Genomic DNA, 20,493 nt, shown 5'->3' with positions numbered 1-20,493 from the left:
GGTGTTATACAATGTAACTTTAGTTTTATAATTTCTAAATCCTTTGGAGTTCCTCATAATAAAACCCAGCATTTTAGAGGCACGAGCAGTAATATTGTCTATGTGTTGTAGGTATGTTAGTTTGCAGTTTGCTATCCATTAAAACACCCAAGTCACGGACCAAGCTTTTTTCTTGAATTGTATGGTCGCCTATACTGTAATTATAGTTTATCGAATTTAATTTCCTTGTAAACCTTATGAAGTAACACTTTTTTGCATTGATCTGAGCCGATAATATCATATCGGTACTAACAGTAGGTAAATTAAGTTTCGTTCGTTTTAGTTTCAGCCTAAGCCTCATTAAAATGATGCAATTTTCAGTACATCGCAACAACTGACTATAAAATATAATTCTATGGAAATAATAAAATAAAAAAGTAAATGAAAATACCAAGAACTTATTAAAAAAGACGTGTGGCACTCGGGGACTGCCGCGGTAAAGCTATTGCATAGCATGCCTTCAAGCCACACCTCCGAGCCCGTCGGAGTGGGGAGCGTGAGGTTTTTTCGTTACGGAATTTCTCGATTCGGTCCCCGCGCTCAAGGTCCGCGATAGAAGCTATTAAATGAAAACTCGTAACTATAACAATAATTACGACAAATATAGGTACTGTAATGGTTTTACATACAAAGATAAACGACCTTCCGATTTAAATGAAAATTGCCATTTATTTACACAAGCAATGATGTAATCAGAATTATTATTGATTAAATTATTCCATTACTTAAAATCTCACATAGGTAATAATTATGATAAAAATTAGGGATGCGCCGAATACCGAATACATATTCGGTATTCGGCATATTCGGCATCTTTTTCACTATTCGTATTCGGCCGAATTATTCGGTTTAGATGCCGAATATATTCGGTATGAGTGTTTCTACTTTCTTGGCTATAGAACTAAATAAATAACTTCATATTATGAATGATTTATGTCATACTAAACTGCACAAGTCAAAGAAATCCTATGAAGAATGTGTTGAACCTAAGGTATCTACACTAATATTATAAAGAGGAAAACTTTGTTTGTTTGTAATGAATAGGCTTATAAACTACTGGACCGATTTAAAAAAATATTTTACCATTCGAAAGCTACATTATCCACGAGTAATATAGGATAGGTTTTATCCCGGAAATTCCACGGGAACGGGAACTATGCGAGTTTTTCTTTGAAACCGCGGGCGGAGCCGCCGGCGGAAAGCTAGTATAAAATAAAACAATCATTACATTTCAAATCAACGTTTATTTTGTAAATTTACATCAACATAATTTAATCATGTTTATTATTAGCACTTAGTTAGTATTTAATATTTATTATACTTTAAATCCTGAAGTCTGAAGACAATGCTTTTAGTCCCAATAGAATATGACACACGAAAAATAACACAATCACACAAATTACACTTAACTTTTGTTTTGTCATCTTGCATTTCATCAAAAAAGTCCCAAGCTCGCGATCTTTTACGTGCGCTCATGTTGCAAACACTAACTTAAAGTAAAATATAAAACTTTTAAACAATATAAAAATTTTAATATTTTTTTGTTTTAATTTGTAACGTATTCGTGCGATGTTTCAACACAACTGAGACGGCACGGAGTGCGCGGGCGATATACGCGGGTGGCAGACGGTGAGGTAAGGCTCGCTCGCCACCGAGCCAGCAGCTACTTGCGACCCGTTAGAATCCGTTTACGCATCAAAACACATCAAAACATTGAACCGAATAATTCGGCCGAATATTCGGTTCGGTAAGGTTTTAACCGAATAGTATTCGGTATTCGGTTATTCGGTGAAACCACTATTCGGCGCATCTCTAATAAAAATACATCTTTGACGTTTAATTAACTTTGTTCATATTATTATGATAATTACGTAGGTAATTATGTTTCATTGTATTTATAGGTATTTATATTAATGGAATGCATAATGTATGCGGGAAGCTCTAGATATTAAAATGATACTATAGGTATTTTTTTTATTTATAACATTTATTTATAACATTTAAATATTAATATAACATTTAATTCTCATCAATAATTAGGTATCATTTTCTGTAAAAGTGTGCCCGGTGTGCCCGCAAGAAATTTTCAGATTTCTTCGGTAATAGATTTAGTAATTTTAATTTCTCTGTCTTCCGTCATGTAAGTTCGTAAATTCGTAATCCTATCATGCTAAATGAATATAGAGAATTTTTCAGTACTGTTTGTGCATTGGTATGCAAAATAATACTTCTACGTTATGAGGCGTGAAAAAAACAACATTACGGATTTCCCGAATATAATCCCCTCTAAAGAAAAAAATATAAGAATTTTACTACGCAATTCGGTATAAAAAAACACATCAAACTTTTTTGCTACCTGACGCCACCAACTTCATTATTCCTGAGTCCTAACTGTGAAAATTTAAAAAAAATTACAAAGGAATGCATAATCTATATACTAATATTATAAAACTGAAGAGTTTGTTTGTTTGTTTGTCTGAACGCGCTAATCTCGTGAACTACAGGGTCCGATTTGAAAAAATATTTCGGTGTTAGATAGCCTATTTATCGAGGAAGGTTATAGGCTAAATAATATCATCAGTCATCACGCTACGACCAACAGGAGTGGAGCCACGGGGTTGAAACCGCGCGGAGCAGCAATATAATACAATTATACAATTATAATAGGTACCTATAATATCTTTAGACGTACAAGTTGACCGAGAATAATTACTAAGGAGAACAATGGACCAGCTTCTTTACTTTGAAATAATACCAACTAGATGGCGTGGCGGTGTAAAAATAATACACAAATATTTTGTCGAAATTTTATTAAAAAAAAAATGTTGTGTGGTTTTATGAAATCACGGTAAAAGTGAAACTTTTTTTCACACTATAGACATTTAACTAAAAATTATCGTATTTGTACGATAATTATCGTACGTATCGTGCGTCACGCGTAGACAGAGTAACTAATAGACCCAATGACGATACCTTTCTCACTTACACAAGAAAGAGAGCGAAAATACCATAACAAATGCATAAGACAAAGACACAAATACCCAATTTTTTGTCCCTTAGTGTGTAACCTGTTTTTCAAGATCCGCAACTTGAGTTGCGAAACAAACTTTGACAGTTCGTGCCTTCATCGTGCTTGGTGTTCGAATTTTGGATATTATTTAGTAAAAAATCGATACGAGTACATTGAAAAGACGGTGAAATTATCTTAATATAGACATCGAAGTAAATAGAATGGTGCGTTGTCGTGTTATTGCATGTATAAGCGATAGTGAGAAGAAAATTGCCGGTGTGTCTTTTCACGCGTAAGTACGACTTTATTGTCCTTATTTATAGTTTCTCAGTGATGATTATTTATACTTTAGCCTAAAGTAACAACAAGTCGCGTTAAAACAAGGAAAATATTAGCGTAATATCGATTTTTACATTCAATAACCTATAAACATCAACAAGTAAGTGTTGCCAGCAGGGGGGGGACACCTAGAACAAACTGACATTTATTAAAGAAAGCGACGCCATCTATACTTTGGAGTGTAAAAACGTATTAAATCAGTTTATATTAAATCCCCAAAAGATGGCATCGCACTTTCTAAAGTTATCGGAAATTGTTTAAAGACATTTAAATAAATGGCAGTTATTCTTGAAACATTATTTTATTTTAATAGATCGAATGCGAAGCTTACCTTTTTTTTTAAATTCCATTATATAATTTTGCGATTTTAATCGTTTCATATTTTCATATGGTAACAAATTAATAAACTTGCAACATTTTCTGAAAGCTTCTCAGTGTTATATAAAAGAAATCAAGAAGAAAGAAATCAATGTAGTAAAATAAGACAAATGAAAACCTTTCTATTTTCCCTATTTTCAAAGTTTAAATGAATTAGAACAATTATCTCAGATTTTTAATTCACTATCCTATAGAACTATAATTCAGGAAAATATTTTACATAAAAAATACTGCGTCTGATTTAATTTTATTGAAAACATTTTATTAATTGACATGAAAAGTGTAAAATATGATTTATTAATTGGTAACATTGACTAACTGAAAATATTTTGGTTCCCCGCCGGGTCGAAGATTTATTATCTAAAACAAAGATTATTTCATTCCGTTACCTATATAATTACATTGTTAATACTGTAGAAAAAATTTAATTTCTAATATTGTTTTGAAAAACGATCGAATATATAATATGTATAATTGTATTGTAAACTCAGTAAATAAGTTAAAATATTAATGTTAGTTCTGTATCTTATTATAATTATTTTATATTTGTATAATGTATGTTTTATATTAGAATAATAATTGAAAGTTAATATATTGAATACATTACTTTAAGATTGCGACTGAAGGACTTGTATCCATGGTTATGAATAAATTATAAAAAAAAAAAAGAAAATATTTTGTTTACATTGCTGTCATAAAATGGCGGCTACTATACGTGAAGTTTATTAACTTATTATTGAGTTCATTTTGTTGATAATCGTGTGAAGTTTCTAGTTCTCGTGAGTGTGGTGAAAGTGCGTTGAATCGAGCCCTACGTTCAGGCTTTCAAAAGTTTCTACTGAAAATTATGTGCACGGACAGTTTTGTTTTAGGTACCTATATAAAATGTAATATTACAGTGAAAGCATTTAAAAAATAAAGTATTAATTTCTTTTAATGTCGTTTTCTTCATTATTCTTAGTAAGTACATACCTACTTCAATATGTTTTAAGAAATTTGACTGAATAATATTTAGCACTTCCAAATATTTTATTTTTATAGATTCCGTAGGTAATATTCATTTAGTGAAACTAATTTATACTAATAATCTTGTAATTATTATTATAAGTGAAAAGTTTTTTTTAAATCACCTAAATCTTTAAAACACCATCCATTTCGTAATCATTTAGATCTTTAGTATTATTTCTTAAATGTTGAAAATAAATGATATTTCAGTTAGCTCTCCTATTTCAATAACGACGCAAATATATGTGAGCAGGCACATATTTTGTAGTTTGATTTCAATTTTCAACTATCAAGTATCAACATATTATATTATCAAGTAGGTAGTAAAAAAATATGTAGGTTAGTTAGTTAGTTATTAGTATTACGTATATGTATACGTAGGTATATAGAATTAGTTTTAACCCCAAAATCCAGAGGGCGCATTGTCGCATGTCAAAGTCAAATAGGTTTGCCTTCATATGCTTCAAGAGGGCTCTCTATGCCCTATATATACATTATACTCTTTGGTTGCCAGTGTCGGGAAAAATAATACCCCGATCATCAATAAAAAAATATTGATTTGACAATATGGCGAAACTCGAAAGTAAATGAATATGAAATCCCATAATAACCCAGTGTTTCGGGAAGACTTCGGCATCGAAAACATATTTTAATTTATTATTTCTCATAGTAATAATTGTGATTGACATAAAATTACACTTATAATTTTAGAGAACCTGAACTACCTGCGAGCATTAATTATTATTAACCTATGTTTATCGATTTGTTTCCAGATGATCCAGACCTACGTAATTAATGGATCGAAGTGGTAGAAAAGATTGGATTCTCACAAAATATTGTAAAATATGAACAAGCCAATGAAAAAGTAAGAAATGTGTTTCGTCATCAATAATCAATCTGCTTATATTTTTTGTATCTACTAAATTGATTATAAAGACAAAAGAAAAATCTCATAACTGGTTTTATTTAATTGCTCCTAAAAATATTTACCCTTTCCAAAACATCCGGGAGCTCGGATACTGTGGCAACATTCAACTTATACATTGACAAACTATCTTTGTCTCAGTCGCGGTTACAGAGTACCTTTGTCTATTAGTTTCTCAGTCTACGGCGTCACGCGACATGCGCTACACAGACCAAAAAGTTTGAGACGATGCAAAGACGATGTAATAAAAGTTTCACTTTAAAAAGCGATGTATTCTTTTTAACCAAATTTACCTGTGAAATTAATAATACTTTTTATAACCACGGAGTGCACGGAGTTTAAAAAATTTAAATGTAATGTGACAATAGTTTAATTTTGACTCTGTTGACTATTCACTGTCTATTCCTTATTCATTGTCTACGGTACGCTTTTGACACACGCTTTTGAGTTTTGACTTTTGACGTTAAAATACCGACTTGTCAAAATAAACGAAATTTTAATAATTATTTGTGATTGAACTCAAATTGGCCACAGAAATTGTCCAAATCCCAATTAATTACAAGGTATTAACTACTTATTAACTTTCGAGTAATAATAATTAGTATTCGGATAAATATTACTTTATCTAGGATAACAGTCGCAGTTCTAAGAAAAATTTCCTTTTGTACTCGAGACGTATTGATTCTCGTTTTTTATTATTGTTTATGCTCTTGAATAAAAGTGATATATCGGTAATGGATAGTGCTACTTGAACTGATAAATATGAACGGTGACCAAAGCCCCGGCAGCCCAATTGACATCAGCGACCGAGAGCAAGCCGTACTGATGGATCCCATCGACCACAACAGAGCGCGGTACCCGTATTGTATCGTTTGGACCCCTATTCCTGTATTGACGTAAGTTTATATTACTTTGTATTGAAAAAAATTTGTTTCGATATATATGTATTTAAAGAACAAAGATTTCAAAATAGAAATTGAATAATTATGCTGAATAATTATCAATTTCAGATGGATATTTCCTTTACTAGGCCACATGGGCATCTGTATGTCCAATGGAGTGATCCGCGACTTTGCTGGTCCATACTTTGTGTCTGAAGACTTGATGGCGTTTGGGAACCCCACCAAATACTGGCAGCTGTCTCCGCACAGAGCTGCCAACGGCCAGGCTGGCTGGGATGCTGCAGTTTCAGAAGCCTCCGAGATGTATAAAAAGAGAATGGTAATTTATTCTGCTCAATACAAGTTCTATATTATAGCCTACTTGGGAGTTTTGTTTTTGAGATTATTATAAATTACATATAAATTTGTTATCCTTTGCCATACAACTCAATGTTCAGTTAAATATTTTTTTTAATTAGCCAAGCAACAGGTAATATTCAAACACCTCCAAATATATGAAAGATTTAGTATGCTAAATTTAAACATCTTTATGATTTGATACACATTTGGAAAAACTTTTTTCTTCATTTCATTAAGTAAACACGTCTTCTGCTTAAAAAAACAACTGCTGACATAATATGACTTTTCTTACAGCACATAATATTCTATGACAACTGCCATTCCCACGTGGCGACAGCTCTGAACATCATGAACTACAACGGCTGCAAGAACTGGAACATGGTCAAACTGGCCTTCTACATGATACCATACTCCAAGTATGTGAGGTAAGGAAAAAATTATCATAGATGAAAAGCAAATTAAACTTGAATCTAAATTCTGAAATTGAACATCCTATTTTATCATTTAAATGATTTAATGACAGAAGAAGCATTGCAAGGTACAACACAATTTTAAGTCATTGGCATGGATTTCTCGCTATAACTTATAAAGATCTTCAATTTTCATTTGTATGACTTCAATCTATTTACATAACAAATTTATTTCCCTTGATCTTTAACCTATATGTAGGCAATTTAACGATAGAAAATATGTACTTGCAAATTCTGTTTGAATTAATTTGTTCATTGACTTTGAAATGAAATAAGCCTCTAAGGAACAAAATATCTAAAATAAGCAACAAATCTTTTTGTCAGCAAATAATGAGCACAGTACTTTTTTGTCATTAAGTTTTGTAAATTAGCTACTAATTAGGTATTTAATTTTTTTTTATTACGCATTTATGTGTGGTATTCTTTTGTTTTAAAAAATATAACATTAGTTCTTTCTTTATTTCCAATGTTTTTTCATTAACTTTTATCCTTCATTTATCATTATCTAATGAATAATATTTTTCATTAATATTTCAGCTTTGGAGCCTTCTTGAAGACATGGCTGCCGTTCTGCATCATAGTTGCGTTTATCTGTGGTTTGGCTGCCACTATATAAAGCCTCTGTTCTCACCTGGACACATGATATTATTCTTTCAAAAGGTCCAGGTAGAAGGAGGTTCATTTTATTACCATCCTAGTCTAAATAATATGACTTAAAATATTTACTGGTTTACATATTATGTTTTCGTTCTAAAATATCTTGGTTTTGTGAATCTAGATATCACCAAGAGTTCTCAATTTGTTTAAGATTTAGTTTCAATTTATAAGTCTTTTCTCAATAAACAGTAACCATCACATGAAGGTACTCTCTATTTGGAGGTCTAGTATGGGAATCTACGAAAGTATATGTTATGTTATAAGTTCACAATGAAGAATCCTTTTTTTATATGACTCTCATCATCATCGCATCTCATTATTTTTGTCGCAATAATATTCCTTTTCCTATTTGGAATGTTACATAACTTTTTGATTAGCTATATCCTTCATGAAAATAATAATTGATATGAAATATTATTTATTAAAATTTAATAGTAAATATTTGTAATTGGGCTGGCTAAGTATAGCTTAGTCTCAAATCTATGGGAATATGGGAAAGACTTATAGCATGTTAATTAATTTTTTAATTTTTAAAAATATAGGTTAAAGGTGTCAGCATTTTCTATTGATGTTATACCTACTCTTAAAGACTTCCCTTTTGGCTGAAATCTCTCTAAAAGTGGTATTTTTCTAGTAAACTTTTACAATCTGTTTTCAATTGAATATTATTGATGTTCGACGCAATTTTGTATTTTAAATCATGTGTAATCGTAGATTTATTGTGTAAAATATAATATTCTAGATATAGAACCGGCCCAATAAGAAATGAATATAATTTTCGCCAATTCTCATGTTGTGTCAAAACAAAGATAATATGTGGTTTTGGAAGAATTCCACTCATATAAAATAATATTCATTTCTTTTTGGCACAGAGTAAAGTAGACATTGTAGAGATATTATTTTTAATTTATCAAAGACTTATATTTGCTTCAAATGCTGAAGGATTTAGTTTCGATTTTGTTCAGAATGCTAACAAAACAGAAGACTTATGTTTTACAGAAAAGTGAAGGTCTTTGATTAGATCTTTGTACACCAGTGTTATTTTATTCCATGTAATTAATTATATAAGTGATGCACATGTGGTTAGCTTGGATGTGTAGAAATTATTATTATTATGTAAATAAACATATTATGGAACAGTCCACTTTTGCTTTATGGTACAATACTGGTCAAATGTTAAGTGATTATATACTACTTTATTTTATTTATCTACTTTAGGCACATGTGTTTGCTTGCTTAAAGTGAGCTCTGTATTTCTGTCCAATACAAGTTAATAGTCAAACACACAAATATATTTATATGTATATAATCCATCCAAAGAGCAGATAGTTAAGCTATGATTGTGCTAGTTAAAATACAATATGTAATATATTTAAAACATATTTAATTTTCTTTTGTGCAAGAATGTTAGAACCAAGTTACTTAAAAGACTATAACATTTCATTTATTTTTTAAATGCTGGTTGATTGTAGATAATTATAAGTTTTGTTATTGTTATATTTTAATTTAGTTATAAATGTAGTTAATAGCAGAAACAATTTATTTTTCGTATTTTTTTTTGTGGGAAAGCCAGTTTATACTGGTGTAGTTCAAGGCTGGATTCCTGATGAACTTAGTCTGGATATTATCACGCTAATACAACTAGAAGGAAAAAAAAACAGAGAAAAAAGCGAACTGCATGCCCATTGCTCAGGTGAAACAATAGGCCGTTAAATAAATGATTTATTTTATCATAATTATCTGTAAAACAGGTTTTAATGTTACACGCATTAGATATTGTGTTGCCATGTTATACACAGGAATGACTCTAAAATGTCCTAAAAACGTAAAATGTAATAAATGTCTATTTTTAATTGCTACAATTATTTGTCTTTGTATAATATAGCTCAAATTTCAAATGACTTAACTATGTATGGCTTCTAATTATATCTCGGAAATTATATCAGTTTTTAATATACAATTATACACTCTGTGTAACAGAATATGAATAATAAAATCTTGTGAATTTTTATATGTTTTTTACTTGCTTCTGACCTATAAGAGAATTAAGTGGGTTTAATGAAAATATAAACATTACAAGATGTAGATTCATTTATTTACAATAAAATTTTATTTTTGTGAATTTTACATAAAACTAGTTTTTTTTTTCTTTTGTCTCTTTTGATTAATTTCAAGATTTCATTTATCAACAATAACTACATATGTTGTAATTCTTCATATAATACTACAAAGGATATAACACGGAAATTCCATTGGACAAGGATTTTTAAAATATAAAAAAAATATCAAAAGAATGTCTCTGTTGACAAAAGACAGTGGAAAGTTTCCACCACTCCTGGGGATTTTTTAAATTCAGTTGTCACATCTTCTTAGCAAATAATTGAATATTTGATTTGACACAACTTCCTGATCCATAGTTGTACATGCTATCCAATGATGCAGTTGCAAAATGGATCTTATTGGTCTTAAACATACATTCCTATAAAATTGACTTTATAAAATGATATTCAAAACATATCAATAAATTGCATTTTACATTATATCTCAGCATTGATCTCCTGTTATGGTGGCTGATTATTATATTTTCAACTTTTTATAGTCCTTATTGCTTACATATATTATCTTATCCGTTGTACACTTCATACACTTGTTTGTAACATATTTTACACTCAATACTATCCTCATATTTCACCTCTTATTATAACCATACTAACTCTTTACCATTCCTAATGTAAATGAGTAAATGATTTCATGCTTTTTTTCTCTGTATAAGTTTTAAGTATACACAGGTATTCATGTTTTTTTCATTAACACTCCTTCAAAACACTCTTTTCAGCAGAGAAGTCATAGTTATATGCACTCATATTCATTTTGTTCGTCAAAAACGCTAAAAGATCACCGATTTCCGTAGCAAATGCATCTTTATTAGCGGACATTTGAAGTTCACGAGATAATGAAAATGGAACACCTTGTAAATAGTGGAAAGTTGGATCAATACGATGCGGTCTGCGTCCCGGAAGTGGGGGAGCTGGCCTGGGTGGATACGGTACTCCACTCACACTGGGATACAAGCCTCCACCGCCGGAAGCATTGGGATCAATTACAACAAAGCCATCGTCAGCTTTAGGGCCGGGTATTGGTGGCGTTTCGTCTTCCACTGGAGATGATCTTCTTTTACCAAATAATGCGGTAAACATGGTTAATCTATCTGGTTTATCTCTCTTTAAAATTATGAATCACACTGCCCTTGAATCAATTTAAAATATTTCACAATAATTAGGTACCTATTAAAAAATATTTTGATCGTAGGTAGTAAACGTCAAAACTTTATTTGACATTGACTTTGACGTATTTTTGCAAAATTAATAACGACAGAAAAACAAAAATCGGTAATCGGTATAATGTGAAGATGATGTATGTGTGTATGCTTTTTTATTTTATTACTTCCATAAACGCAATTTCTTACCTTTTAATAATAATAGTAATGAGAAACATAGTAATTTTAATAATAATATCAAAGACTTCATAAGTCTATCAGTCATTTCGTAAGTGTCAATTCTAATTCTTCTATTGGTTCTTATTAGCGCAAAATCCCTAATAGGATTCTTATTGGCCAATGGGATGATCAGAAACTAGGTCATTGGCAACAAGATGTAAATAAAAAACAACCTATGTTTTCCACACATAGACTTGTACCAAACTTGTACCAATTATGTTGAATCCGTAAACGTCAAAGTCTATCTGGTCAAAACAATATTTTGAGTTGTTTTGATAATTTAGCAAAAATAATTTCAGTGATGTGTTGAAAACATTGTGAGACTATGATTGCGTGTGTACAGTGAAAAATATAATAGTTTAGTTATAAGTTAATTTGTGTGGCAACAGGAACAAGATCTTTGGAGTCCAGCTGGTTTCAAACGGGTTATTTTTCTTATACTATTATTAAATCCTCGTATTAAATACATTATTAACTAGAATGTGAGAGCCGTCCAAATGTAACTGAATAATATTTGGTCTTAATTATATGTATGAACATAAACACATTACCAAAACAATAATTATTGACCTTCGTACTGTTTCGAATTTTAGCGTCATTATTTTACACGCTATATAATATCATTCTTCGATGTTTTCGAAAAACTTGTAATCGCTATACCTATTGCCATTTTTTTACATTTTTTTTTTTATTTTATAAAATAATTTCAATATGTAGCTCAAATTACATACATTCTGACTGGCTAAGTATTCTAATTCCCACTGAAAGTTGCAATAAGAGGCTATTATGCGGAACTATCATAAATTTTTATTTGTACATTCAATACAACAATAGAAGTTAGAACTATACCACAAAACAAAAAATAACTAAACATGCCATCAATCTTACAGAAAGTAAAGAATTAATTTATTAAGGGTTAAGGTAGTTATTTAACCCATTGAGCCCCAAGCGGCCCGATCAGGCCACGACACAATAGATTTTCTATTGTGTCTATGATTCCGGGGGCTGAGTTATTACAGTTAATAAAATTAATATTATATTGTGTGAATTTATCACACAATATACCTATTAATCTCAATATTGTTAATATATGAAAGTTGCAGAAAGGTTTATATTTTAAATGTGTTTGATATGAATATTTTGAATTTATCTCATGATTTTTATTATGTTTAGTTAGTTTTAATGTATGTTCAACTGTGTATGTTAAGCAATGTAACAAATTAACTTTCTTTTAATGTTTATAAGTCAATGAAATCTTTTATGAGGATATTATTTTGTGCAATGGACATCAGCGCTAGATTTCACCTTGGCGGCATCTTGAATATCATAAAAAAATACTTTTTATTTGTTTGGTATCTTACCTTTATACATGGTATTGTTCTTCTTTGTGTGTATTTGACACTGAACTCCTTTAAAAGGATTTAACTAATTTTAATGAAATTTTTTGTGTTACTTCAGGTGGATTCAAGAATGGCTTAAATCCAAAAATTTATATATGTTTGATATATTTGACTGGTCATTGAGAACTTTCTTTTACAATCATCTGATCAGAGGCACAATTTTTTTCAAAAAACCGGGTTAATGTCTTGGGGTTATTTTGTAAGCATTATCATAGTTAGGTAAAGTTTAATGATAATCTATACTTCTATACTAATATTATAAAGAGGAAAGGTTTGTAATTATGTATGTATGTATGTATGGTTTTCACGCATAAACAACTGGACCGATTTCAAAAATTCTTTCACCATTAGAAAGCTGCATCTTCACAGAGCAACATAGGCTAAATTGCATTTTCAAAAAAAATAGAGATCCTTACCAAAAATGCAATAATGTAACCCAAGGTGTAAAAAATTCCTTAATAAAAGTTCTGTCATCGCGTGCGCTGCGGAATCTATTCCTTCATGTACGGATGGTTCTTATGAAAAAAAAAACGTAAACATGTAGGTACCACGGGCGAAACCGGGGTAGACCGCTTGTGATATCTTAAAGAGTATTGATAACTATAGTAAATATGGGAAATCGACTTATACATATTATAATATATATTATATATTCATATTCATAGAAGTAACTTACCCAAAGTAATCTTTTTGTTTCCAGAAAAGTGGAGACTTGAAAATGTCAGATGATCCGGGTCCATCGTCATTAAGTTCAGGTGAGTGTTCATTTTGTTTCTAGAATATAAATAAAAATAACTTATTAAGTTCTAACTATTTCCGGTTGGAGGTTTGCATGATGAATTGAGTATGAGATTAGTTACATTCTATATTAATAGTTTGACTTAGGTATGTAACTACTGGTAAAACTACTAATCGAAGTAAAGAATTGATATGTCACATTTCAAACTCAAACTCAAACATTCATTTATTCAATTAGACTACTATTTAGTAGCACTTTCGAATCGTCATTACATAGATAAGTATTTTTAACATTTACCACCGATTCGGAAAGCAGTATCTATGGAGAAGAATCGGCAAGAAACTCCATAGTTGCTCTTTTAACATCATGTCAATATTACAATATATGAAACTTATATCTAACTACATTAATTAAAGTTATGCCTTCATAATCCATACTATAATATAATAATATATAATAATAATATTAAAAATGCGAAAGTAACTCTGTCTGTCTGTCTGTTACTCAATCACGCCTAAACTACTAAACCAATTTTCATGAAATATGGTATGGAGATATTTTGTTACCCGAGAAAGGAAATAGGCTACTTTTTATCCCGGGAAAATGACGCAATCCCGGAAACCCCACGGGAACGGAAACTATGCGGGTTTTTCTTTGACTGTGCGGGCGAAGACGCGGCCCGATCGGGCCACGACACAATAGATTTTCTATTGTGTCTGTGATTCCGAGGGCTGAGTTAATATAAAAATAAATATAGGTTATTGCTTGTATAGCACCGATTTACTTCAAGAGTATGTAGTTAAAATGGATGAATGGATGAATAATTATATTCATGTACCTACAGGTGATCTGAAATTAAATTCCGTTAGTGGAATGCGGTCATCGGGTTTGTATACTCGGCAATCTTCAGGGCCAAGGGTGTGTACGTTTTAAGCACAAAAAACGCAAATCGTATTTTCGAATAAATTACCTTGGTAACTACTAACTAGGTACCTACTTATTGAAAAGGAATTCTTTTGGATATTTTGGATCAACAGCCGACTCGTTAATCTATGTTTCTATAGATACTAATATTAAAGAAGGAATAATGTTTTGTTTTTTTTTATGATTTTTCACAAAAACGACTCAATTTTATAAATTCTTTATCATTAAAATGCTACAATTTTTACCGACACAAACAGCAAACACAGGTAAAGCCTAACCTCTGGAGCTATTATAAAAGGGGTCATACTAAATGTGTTTGTACGAATCAAACCATACGATTAGGTATGCAGAAATCCTAGCGTCTGCCATATTGTTTTTAAGCTTACCGTCCGCGGCTTTTCTCACGGGTCACGTAGCTGTTTGCTATCTCTTCTGTAACGTTATCGCAAAAGCCTTTCCACTAATTTGAATTGCTTTTTTTTGCACTCACTACTGATTTTTTATTTGCGAATATGACTTCAGACTACATCAATTGTTTACTAGAGATTTTTACTACAATTTTTTACAAATGTCAATCAAAATTTATCCAACTACCCACTAGAATTAATGTCTTCTTGAAATTTTAAATTTCTGTAGTTAGTATTCTAGTTCCTAAGAATTACAGGTTTAGATTCATAATATGCCAATAAGGAATCGTTATTTATTGATTTTTAATTATATTCGTACTTTCTAATCACTTCACGATAAACACAATAAACGATCTTATTTCTTGAGTGCAAATCCTAACTTATAGGGGCTTATAGCTTTTATGAGCTATTGCGTTCGGGCCGTACCTATGTGGTTGTCGTTTCCTCTGGGCTTGTTTTAATATATCGTGTTATATAAAAACAAGCCCATTTCTGATTTCTCCCTACAAAAGCTATCGTTCCCCTGACCTAATAAATTTTGAAAGTTCAATATACCATCAGGCATCACAACTCACGAAACAAGAAAATTAATTTTATTTGATATCAAGTTTTTCAGGAAATCAAAGTAATTCGGAATTCTTGCCGCTTAAAATTATAATGTAGTTGGTAAAGATGCAGTTTCAGTCGACTATCAAGCTAGTTTCATGTTTGTTGTTTGAATTGTTGGTCAAATGCTCTTAATTCACTGCGTTCTTTTTTTTAATCTACTCAGAATTGTCAAGACCGGAATAGTGGAGGACGTAATTATTGGTAGGTGCGTTATAAATGCTCCCATAAAGTGTATTCCAATGTGTGGAGCAGCCAGCGCACGGGGGCTCGTCTCACGGCCGATCGATGCTCGCAAGGCCACGGTCGCGCGGCGCTATTGATTTATTATAAATAGCGACAGCCCCAGTGCGCTCGCGTCCTCGGCAGCCCCCGCCGCCCGCCCTGCGGAGCCCTGGGCCTGCCCCCTTCGGTTCGACGGCCCCCCGGCCTTGACCATAATACACGTGGCCGAAACAGCTTATCGATGTATTGGTGGTGTGACATGTGTACCCGCTCAGGTGTACACCATTTCCGGTATAGCGAAACCTTAATTAATATTGTGGTGATTTATGTACGTAGAGGTTAAGAGGCGCCACGTGCCAAACATGTTAAAACAATGAGAATCTCAAAACTATGTTCAGGAAGACAACATTCAAGACATATACAAGACCATTTGAGTTCTATAAATGTGTCAACTTGGCGATAGAATTGTGGTCGGCAAGAGGTGTCTGGTAGAAAAATACCTAAAGGAACAAGAACGCTCTTGGAAAAACTGACTCGATAAGATTTATAATCTTTGGAAATTCGGACATTAGGAATGAACAACTTGAAACGTTTAGTACGCAAGACTAGAATGATGTTACACCATCTACGCACTAGTGATTAAAGTTTCGGCAATTATAATTTACTTAAAACGTAATTTATTTACATCTGATTATGCTGCGTACAAGGCTTATAGCCATTTGAAAATGCCTAGTACATAGATACAAGAACCTACCATATCGAACGCGCGTTAGAAACGCTGATGGTTTCTCAATTAAATTTTGGAAGCAGTCAAATGAAATAATAGGCACGTTTTGTAATGTAACAATAAAGCTATAGAAAATGATCGCTTTTTCTCCCTTACGATAAATTGAGTGCAGCCTCCGTGACAAGCATTTGACTCCACTTTTCTAGAGTACGATGGAATCTAGGTATATAGGTATACCGTATACCTACTTACCTACGGGCTACCAGCTCTGTGTTATGTTATCACCTAGATTTGAATAGAATTTACAAATCAAATATGAAGAATGATTTTATGATATTAATTTACCTTTATCGTGTCATTCTACAAATAATTGGCTTTAGGGGCCATCCATTAATCACGTGATGTTTTTTTTGGTATTTTTTGACCCCCCCTCCCCTTTGGTGATACGTGGTGAGGTTTAAGACTACCCCTCCCCCCTCCCCCCTATGTCACGTGTATTTTTCGTACCTGCAAAGAATCCATTTTTTATGTATAAAAAATACTGGTATAAGTATCATCTAATTTTATTTTTAAGACTACTATAATAAACGTTCAGAGGTAGACAGAAAGATTGCAGTTTGTTTTTGAATGACATAAAAATAATGAAAGAAATGCGAAAAAGTTGTACCGCTTTTCGGTTGAGTATCGTGCGTTTGCGGAAAAAATAAATACACGTGATATATTACTTTACCCCCACTCCCCCTTGTCATATTTCGTGATGTTTTGATGGACCCCCTCCCCCCCTTTCGAGCCTCACGTGATTAATGGACAGCCCCTTATATAATAATTATTATAAGATATTATTATAAGATATTTTATCGAATACCTAGTGAATGAAACAACTTATGAAATACACTGATATAACAAAAAACTTATTTACGTCACTTTGTATAAAAAATAAGTCATGACTCATGATCGAACAACAAATATCAGGTATATTACTTAACTAAGTATAAGTTATGAGGCGATTACGATAAAGCTTCCAATATCTATAGAAGTTGTACAGGTTGTTCTTGATTCGTCTGTGTAGTGTTCGACTTATTATTTATAATCGAGGAACCAAGTTCACAATTAACAGCTTTTCGTGATTCATTTTGATAGACTATGCGTGAATTTAGGGTTTTTGATCCCGGCTGTTTATTGACACCTGTTTATTTTAAAGTAGGCCTTAAATTATGTTAATCTTCTAATGTTTCTTTTATTAATTTTAATAACTTTGAGAACTTTCAAATGCTTTATAAATAATTAGATATATTTCTAAAGAATGGAAAAAAAAATATCGATCACGATGCGGGATTCGACCACGCACGTGACAAAGTGACCAAGTCTCTCGGCCACTCGTGAATCTGCTCGGTCCGCTCATTTTAAGAATTTCCTCGTGATGACTTGAATAAGGAAAATAAAGGTTTAATTTTGCATGCTGATCAATAATAAAAATGCGAGTGTACTGATAATAAGTCAATTGTCAAAGAGTCGGAACTTGTTATGCGAATTAGCAGTTTACACGCGATATATATACGCGGCGATGTACATTCACATTGTAAATTGATAGATGATACGAAATATCCCTAGACTTTTTTTATGTGTGTATGTGCCTTTGCCTATATATTTTGTCGAAAGGCGCTTGCACAGCAGAAACACGAATATCTCAAACACTACATTTTCATATCATATCTTTTAATAAATAATATTGAATGATTCAATCTTCCGATATGGTAAAGGCGCTAATAGTTAAGTCAACCAAGGTAATGTACCTATGAGGCAATTTAAGAAGTTCAAATAACAGTGTCACCGACTACCATGTGATTGAGTGTCACATTATAAGCGTATCGTAATTAATATTTTCCTGAAATACCTAATTGAATAAAAAGTCGTAATGTTGAATTTTCAGTAAAATTATTAGAAGTAGGTAGGTACCTAATGTATGATAAAATGATAATAACTATAATCGGATGTTCATATCAAATATGCAAATTGATAAAGGTAATTAATATACATCATAATGATATTTAAAATTATAGTAAAGATCTAAATAATATAATTAGTGAAGTTTCCTAATGTTTATTGTTACGATATACAAGTATAGGTAGTTATAGGTAGGTATGAATTAATGGACAAGGTACTAGGAAATAGCTGTTGAACGCTGGGTGTAGGTACATCGCAGTCAAAAGCCAATGAAACGTAAGTCGTGTACACCACATTAGTAGCGCTTTTCACATGCGAGAAAACTCGTCAACTGCAGTGTCACGTTGACACAACAATTAGAGCGCTTAAAGTAAAAAGCGCAAAGTGACAGATGGTGTCAATTAGGGGGCTCGACAAATTGCCCGAAACGGTGTTGTTGTGACTGCGGTTGTTTGGAAACGGAGGTCAAGGGCGCGTATCGGAAGCCCTCCCCCTCCCCCTGTCCCCGTCAGCCCCTACGCGGCTCCCCCCGCGCGCCCTCCCCCGGCGATCATAGGCGTGGCTCTGTCCTGAAATAGACGCAGCAACAGAGTTTGTCAACACACGCCCACGGAGCCGCGGCCGGCGCCCGGGGTGCCGGGTGCCGGGTGCCGGGGGATGACGCCGCCTGGCTCCGCAGGACACTTCGCGGAATCTGTATTTTTCCTACACAGATAGCGGGAACTCCTGATGCCATATAATGCTCTATTTATTTATCAAGAATTTACAACAAATAATACAGATAACATTTTATTTGTATATTGCTCGCATTCAATATTTTCAATAACAGGAAATTAAAGCATTACGACTTACAAGATATTGTTTGAAAAGAATATAACGTGTTATTACAATATTAAAGAATTTATTTTTAATAAAACTGATAAGCAAAATGTTTATTGTATATAGGTACCTAGTATGTAGAATTTACTTGGTTAAAGATTAACTAAAATGTCCATGTATCTCAAGGATTCTTATGTTTTTATTGAGATAATGATAATGACAAAAGATTGAAAGCTGTATTCTTCTTGCTTATCGGAATAAAGCCATTATTTGAAATTGCTTTTCCAAGAAACGAATACAAACGAGAAGACATATACTATATGATGCCATTTGAATAGGTTACTAAATAGTAAATAACAATTGAATAACAATTCTTCAAGTTGAACACCATCTATGTCACGTTAAAACAGATAGATTAGCGAAATGTATTTCACCAACCATTATATTGATATGAATTCATGCACATAGCATCTGATTCTGGTGGAAATAACCCAGCGACCTGAGCACTGATTGAGTGCCGTCGCTTCGATATACCCCTCCGGGAATCGTATTGAATATATATCGGTTCATTAGCAAAGTGGATCTGTTTCAATCCGCAATGGAGATAAATCTGAACTTTATACACAGGTACACACAGTAGACTACTAAATTATTTAAACTCAAACTCAAACTCAAACATTTATTTATTCAATTAGACTTCTTCGAGAAGCACTTTTGAAACGTCAATACATATTTTTATCATTTACCACCGATTCGGAAAGCAGTATCTATGGAGAAGAATCGGCAAGAAACTCCATAGTTGCTCTTTTAAATCATTTCAGTATTACAATTTAATTTTACAAAATATGTAAGTAACCGTACGTATATATTATCATAATATGCCAAAGAACTGTCCTGCGGTTCTCACGCGACAACCCTCCATGGGTTTTTATCTTCCATATATTCCTTAATGCTGTAGTAGGCTCTCTGAACTAAGACGTTTTTTACATAATTCTTAAATTTAGCACTACTAAACTCTTTAATACTATGAGGAATTTTGTTGTAAAAAAGTATACCTTGACCCATAAATGAATTTTTAACTTTAGCTAACCGGTAAAATGGCATTTCAATTTTATTTCTGTTCCTTGTGCCATAACAGTGTC

General features: G+C 32.2%; 3 protein-coding genes and 1 long non-coding RNA gene across 7 annotated transcripts in view; 3 read left to right on the top strand and 1 right to left on the bottom strand.

The window, feature by feature from the left end:
• The first annotated feature begins 2,980 nt into the window (after window positions 1-2,980).
• LOC123696467 lies at window positions 2,981-5,724 on the top strand. Its single transcript, XR_006752080.1, has 2 exons — window positions 2,981-3,341; window positions 5,545-5,724. It is a non-coding gene; the product is annotated as an uncharacterized LOC123696467 (long non-coding RNA).
• A 432-nt stretch (window positions 5,725-6,156) lies between these two features.
• Window positions 6,157-10,073, top strand: LOC123696181 (transmembrane protein 222). Its single transcript, XM_045642239.1, has 4 exons — window positions 6,157-6,592; window positions 6,707-6,917; window positions 7,232-7,362; window positions 7,945-10,073. The coding sequence occupies exons 1-4, from the start codon at window positions 6,459-6,461 to the stop codon at window positions 8,021-8,023; spliced, it is 555 nt and encodes a 184-aa protein (XP_045498195.1). The 5' UTR covers window positions 6,157-6,458; the 3' UTR covers window positions 8,024-10,073.
• Window positions 10,074-10,137: 64 nt separating this feature from the next.
• On the bottom strand, window positions 10,138-11,340 carry LOC123696182. The gene has a single exon (XM_045642240.1). The coding sequence runs from the start codon at window positions 11,259-11,261 to the stop codon at window positions 10,872-10,874; it is 390 nt and encodes a 129-aa protein (XP_045498196.1). The 5' UTR covers window positions 11,262-11,340; the 3' UTR covers window positions 10,138-10,871.
• Window positions 11,341-11,770: 430 nt separating this feature from the next.
• LOC123695985 (histone deacetylase 5-like) overlaps window positions 11,771-20,493 on the top strand; it is a 72,991-nt gene continuing 64,268 nt past the window's right edge. For all 4 annotated transcript variants that reach the window (XM_045641953.1, XM_045641957.1, XM_045641954.1 and 1 more), the window contains exons 1-2: window positions 11,771-11,985; window positions 13,661-13,715. In XM_045641953.1, the coding sequence (XP_045497909.1) occupies window positions 13,679-13,715 (37 nt within the window). In that variant the 5' untranslated portion in view covers window positions 11,771-11,985; window positions 13,661-13,678. The remainder of the gene's footprint in view (window positions 11,986-13,660; window positions 13,716-20,493) is intronic.

Source organism: Colias croceus, chromosome 12 (genome assembly GCF_905220415.1).
Source record: "Colias croceus chromosome 12, ilColCroc2.1".
NCBI lineage: Eukaryota > Metazoa > Arthropoda > Insecta > Lepidoptera > Pieridae > Colias > Colias croceus.
Note: the sequence above shows the minus strand (reverse complement) of the source record. Positions and strands in the feature narration are given on the sequence as shown.

Coding starts and splice junctions, on each gene's coding strand:
- LOC123696181 (XM_045642239.1), top strand. CDS start 6,459: ATGAACGGTGACCAAAGCCCCGGCAGCCCAATTGACATCAGCGACCGA. Junction 6,918..7,231: donor AGATGTATAAAAAGAGAATG/GTAATTTATTCT, acceptor CTTTTCTTACAG/CACATAATATTCTATGACAA. Junction 7,363..7,944: donor CCATACTCCAAGTATGTGAG/GTAAGGAAAAAA, acceptor TTAATATTTCAG/CTTTGGAGCCTTCTTGAAGA.
- LOC123696182 (XM_045642240.1), bottom strand. CDS start 11,261: ATGTTTACCGCATTATTTGGTAAAAGAAGATCATCTCCAGTGGAAGAC.